The 5,481-nt window shown below is 39.8% G+C and overlaps 1 protein-coding gene across 1 annotated transcript in view; it reads right to left on the minus strand.

Annotated features, from left to right (window-relative positions):
- Nucleotides 1–207: 207 nt before the first annotated feature.
- Nucleotides 208–5,481, minus strand: part of PDCL2 (phosducin like 2) — a 26,200-nt gene continuing 20,926 nt past the window's right edge. The window contains exon 6 of the mRNA XM_012808077.1: nucleotides 208–393. Within this exon, the coding sequence (XP_012663531.1) occupies nucleotides 242–393 (152 nt within the window). The 3' untranslated portion in view covers nucleotides 208–241. The remainder of the gene's footprint in view (nucleotides 394–5,481) is intronic.

Genomic DNA, 5,481 nt, shown 5'->3' on the forward strand with positions numbered 1-5,481 from the left:
GAGGACTTACGATATTTGTGTTTTTTCCAACATGAATCAGAAAAAGGATAAGCCACTGAAAAACACTAAAGGCTTAATACAAATTCTGGCTTTCTTAGAGGCAATGAACATTGTGAATTACCTCAATACTATTGAAATGATTTGTAAGGAAATTGATAAATTTTCTGATCTCTAATTATAAAGGCAGTAGTAAATAAAACAATATGCTATACTTTAAAAGCTATTTATTAAGTATTTCTCTCTATTTGGTATCATTATCACTGTTGGAACTGTTGTCATCATAAATAGAAGTGTTTCTAATAGAAGATACCATCATATCTACAATGTGTTTTCTGGGGTTTTCTTCCAGGTCAGTCTGTATTGCTCCAACCTCTGCTAGCTTCCATTCAAGTTCTGCAATAAATAACCCATCATTAAGTCAGAACTAAATCTTGGAAAAATGAATTTCTCATCTATATGAGACATAAGTTGACTGTAATAAAATAAACACAGAAATGATATATTTAGAACTGGATGACAATAAAAGTACTACAATGTACATGGTGAGATAAATTATGTTTAAAATGTGTCTTAGTCTGTTTGTACTGCTAAAAGAGAATACCCAAGACTGGGTAACTTATAAAGAATAGGTATTTATTTCTTACAGTTCTGGAGGCTAGAAAGTCCAAAGTTGAGGAGCCCACATCTGGTAAGGACCTTCTTGTATCATCCCATGGTAGAATTTGAAAGAGTGAGAAAAAGTGAGCAGGAGAGGAGAGGGCCAAGCTTGCTTTTAAAACATTCTCAAGGTAATGAACTCACTCTTGAAACAATCCATTTATGAGGGCAGATCACTTAGGACCTAATTACCTCATAAAGGCCCCACTTCTCATTGCAATTATATTGGGTGTTAAGTTTCCAACTTAGTCGGGACTCTCTGCAGTGGCTCTACCACCTCTGTGACAAGACTCTGCCTGGGCCTCCGGGCTGTCAGGGACATCTGCTAGCTATCTAGATGGAAGCCACCATGGCCCCACAGCTCCTGCATTCTGCTCACCTGCAGAATCAGCACCTTGTGTACAGTGCCAAAGTTTACAGCTCACACCTCCCAAAATGGAGGGTCCAGCTGTGCCTGGGCCCCCAGCACCATCACTAGGGGGGCCCAAGGGCTACTGTGCTGAAGTGCAGGGAGCACAGCTCTGTGACCTCCCCTCACAGTCCCAGGGTGCCACACACCTGCACTGCTCTGGAGACATCACCTCACAGTCCCAGGATGACTCAGATTTCCAAAATGCCTATGGAGTTGTTCTCCTGTCTTCTTCATGAATAAGACTGGCTTCCTTCTATCCATATTAATTGCTTTGGCAAACAGTCACTTGGCCACACCTTTAGTATTCCTTCCTGAATGTGTGTTCTCATTCCTTTCATGGCCATGTTGAAATTTTTCAAAATTTTTACTTTCTACTTCCCCTTTAATTTTTAATTAAGTTTTAAAGTCACTTCTCTTTTCTCTCATTTTCCTGTAAACAGCCAGAAGAAGTCATTGAGCATCTTGAATGCTTTTCTGCTTAGCTGAAAATGCTTAGCTGTTTGTTCTGCCAGATATCCTGGTTCATTACTTTTAAATTATGCCTTACATAAATCCTCGGACATGAACACAGTTCTGCCAATTTCTTTGAAACTATAAACAAGAATAGGCTTTAGTCCAATTTCCAATACCTTGTTCCTCAATTCCATCTGAGCCCTCCTCAGCCCCTACTGCAAACATTCTTATCACAACCACCTAAGTAATTGCGAAGAGGTTCCAGACTTTTTTTTTTTTTTTTTTTTTTTTAGAGACAGAGCCTCAAGCTGTCCCCCTGGGTAGAGTGCCGTGGCATTACAGCTCACAGCAACCTCCAACTCCTGGGCTCCAGCAAGTCTCCTGCCTCCGCCTCCCAAGTAGCTGGGACCACAGGCGCCCGCCACAACGCCTGGCTATTTTTTGGTTGCAGCCGTCATTGTTGTTTGGCGGGTCCGGGCTGGGGATTCGAACCCGCCACCTTAGGTGTACGTGGCTGGCGCCTGAGGTTCCAGACTTTACCTACAGTTCTTCTGAGTCCTCACCAGAATCACCCTTGATATTCCATTCAGAGCAATCGTGGCTGCTTCTGGTCTGTTCCTCCAAATTCTACTGGCCTCACCAATGACAATAGTGCCCCCTTATCCAAGGTTTCGCTTTCTGTGGCTTCAGTTACACAAGGGACAGTACAATGAGATAGTTTGAAAGAGAGACCATATTCACATAATTTTTATTCCAGTATATTGTTATAATTGTTATATGTTATTATTAGTTACTGTTGTTAATTTCTTACTATGACTAATTTATAAATTGAACTTTATCATAGGCTGTATGTATAGGAAAAAAACATAGTACGTAGAGGGTTGTAACTATCTGTAGTTTCAGGCATCCACTGGGCATCTTGGAACATATCCTCCCACAGATGAAAGGGGATTACTGGACCCAGTTCCAAAGCCCCTTGAACATTTTTAGCTATTAGTAGTAATAACAGCCACATTTCTTTGTGTCAGTTTTCATAGTCTCTTTTGTGCTGTTATAATGGAATAGTACGGACTGAGAAATTTGCTTCTCATAGTTCTGGAAACTAGGAAGTCCAATATGGAGGTGCCAGCATCTGGACAGGGTCTTCCTGCTGCATCATCCCATGGCAGAATTTGAGAGGGTGAGAGGAAAAGAGAACAAGTGAGAACCAAAATCATTTTTATGACAAACCCACTTCTGCAAGAATGAACCTACTTCTCTGATGACAACATGAGTGACCTCATGACCTAATGACATCGTAAAGGTCCCAACTTTCAACACTGTTGCATTGGGAATTAAGTTTCTAACACAAGAACTCTGGGGGAGACACTCAAATCATAGTACGACTGAAAAAAATTGAAAGTTCAAGAAGGTAGGAAAAGAACAAAGAAAAAAGTTGATAACCAAATATCTTGTAAATTTGTCATTTTGTTCAATTTGTTACTAAAGACTATATAGATAAACAAAAAACATTTATGAGTAAAAGTACAAAATATATTTAAAAATCATAAAAGAGGCCAGGTACAGTGGCTCATGCCTGTAATCCTAGCACTCTGGAAGGCTGGGGCAGGTAGATTGCTTGAGCTTAGGAGTTCAAGACCATCCTGAGCAAAAGTGAGTCCCTATTTCTACTAAAACTAGAAAAGCTAGCAAGGTATTGTGGCAGGTGCCTGTAGTCACAGCTACTTGAGAGGCTGACGCAAGAGGATCACTTGAGCCCAAGAGTTTGAAGTTGCTATGAGCTATGACGCCATAGCACTCTACTCAGGGTGACAAATTAAGAATGTGTCTCAAAACAAAAAAAAAATCCCTCTTAGGACTGCTTTTTCTGTAACACACACACTGAAACTGGACCTGCACCTTTCTTTCACCACTCACAAAAATTGATTTAAGATGGACAAAAGATTTAAATCTAAGGCATGAAACAAAAATCCTTGAAAAAAAGCATAGGGAAAACACTTGAAGATATCGGCCTGGGGAAAGATTTTATGCAGAAGACTTCAGTGAAAACTGAAGCAATAGGGCGGCACCTGTGGCTCAAAAGGGTAGGGTGCCAGTCCCATATGCTGGAGGTGGCAGGTTCAAACCCAGCCCCGGCCAAAAATGGCAAATAAAATAAATAAAAGTTTTTAAAAAAAAACTTTCAAAAAAGAAAAAAGAAAACTGAAACAATAAAAATGAACAAATGGGACTTAATTAAACTGAAAAGCTTCTATGTAACTAAGGAGACAACAACCAAAGCAAAAGAGACAACCTTCAGAATGGGAAAAGATATTTGCATATTATGAATTAGACAAAACCTTGATAACTAGGATCTATAGAGAACTCAAATTATGAAAAAAAAAGAGCCAACAATCTCTTATGTCACTGGGCAAGAAGCATGAGTAGAACCTTCTCTGAAAAAGACAAATGGTTAACATACGAAAAAAATGCTCAGCATCCCTAATCATCAGAGAAATGCAGATCAAAACCACCCTGAGATATCACGGAACCCCAGTGAGAATGGCCCACATCACAGAGTCTCAAAGCTGCAGATGCTGGTGTGGATATAGAGAGAAGGGAACACTTTTATACTGCTGGTGGGACTGCAAATTAATACAATCTTTTTGGAGGGAAGTATGGAAAATCCTCAAAGAACTCAAACTAGACCTCCCATTTGATCCTGTAATCCCATTACTAGGCATCTACCCAGAAGAAAAAAAAATAATTTTATCATAAGGACATTTGCACTAGGCTGTTTATTGCAGCTCAATTTATAATCATCAAAATGTGGAAACAACCTAAATGTCCACTAACCCAGGAATAGATTAACAAGCTATGGTGTATGTATACCATGGAATACTATTCAGCCATTAAAAAAGATGGAGACTTTACATCTTTTGTATTAACCTGGATGGAGGTGGAACAGATTCTTCTTAGTAAAGTATCACAAGAATGAAGAAGCAAGAATCCTATGTACTCAATTCCGGTATGAAGGCAGTAGATGATGGTGGGGGATAGGGGAATAAAAGAGCAGGGAAAAGGGAGAAGGTAGGAGGTTATGGGCCTGGGACACAATTAAGAGGGAATTTACCTAACAAATGCAATCACTGTAACCTAATTCTTTGTACCCTCAATGAATCCCAAACAATAATAAATAAAAATCATAAAAGAAGACCAAAATAAATGACAAGCTGTATCTCATTCATAAATGGCAACATTCACTAATTAGAGGACTCAAACGGATTATTTGTACATCCACGTTCATTGTAGAATTCTTCAAAACTATTTGCCAAAAGGTAAAAAGAACCTTTGTGTTCATCAATAAACAAAAGGATACACAGAATGTGCTTTAAAAGAAAGGAAATTCTGATACATACTCCAGCATGGATGAACCTTGAGGATATATGCTGAGTGAAATGGCAGTCACCAAAAGACAAATACTCTATTATTATACTTTATGAGGTACCTAGACCAGTCACATTCATAGACACAGAACATAGAAGGGTGGTTGCCAGGGGCTGAAGGGATTGAGGAATGAGGAGTTACTGTCTAATGGGTACAAAGTTCCAGTTATGCAAGATGAAAAGAATTCTGGAAGTAGATGATACTGATGGCAATACAATGTGAACGTCTTAACATCACTGAACTGTACACTGAGAATGATTAATATGTTGGGGCAGCATCTGTGGCACAGTGGGCAGGGCGCCAGCCCCATATAACAAGGGTGCCGAGTTCAAACCTGGCCCCAACCAAACTGCAACAAAAAAATTGCCAGGTGTTGTGGTGGGCGCCTATAGTCCCAGCTACTCAGGAGGCTGAGGCAAGAGAATTACCTAAGCCCAGGAGTTGGAGGTTGCTGTGAGCTGTGAGCTGTGATGCTACAGCACTCTACCGAGGGACATAAAGTGAGACTCTGTCTCTACAAAAAAAAAAAAAAA

Source organism: Otolemur garnettii, unplaced genomic scaffold (genome assembly GCF_000181295.1).
Source record: "Otolemur garnettii isolate 467f Iridium unplaced genomic scaffold, OtoGar3 scaffold00083, whole genome shotgun sequence".
In the NCBI taxonomy this organism is placed as follows: Eukaryota; Metazoa; Chordata; class Mammalia; order Primates; family Galagidae; genus Otolemur; species Otolemur garnettii.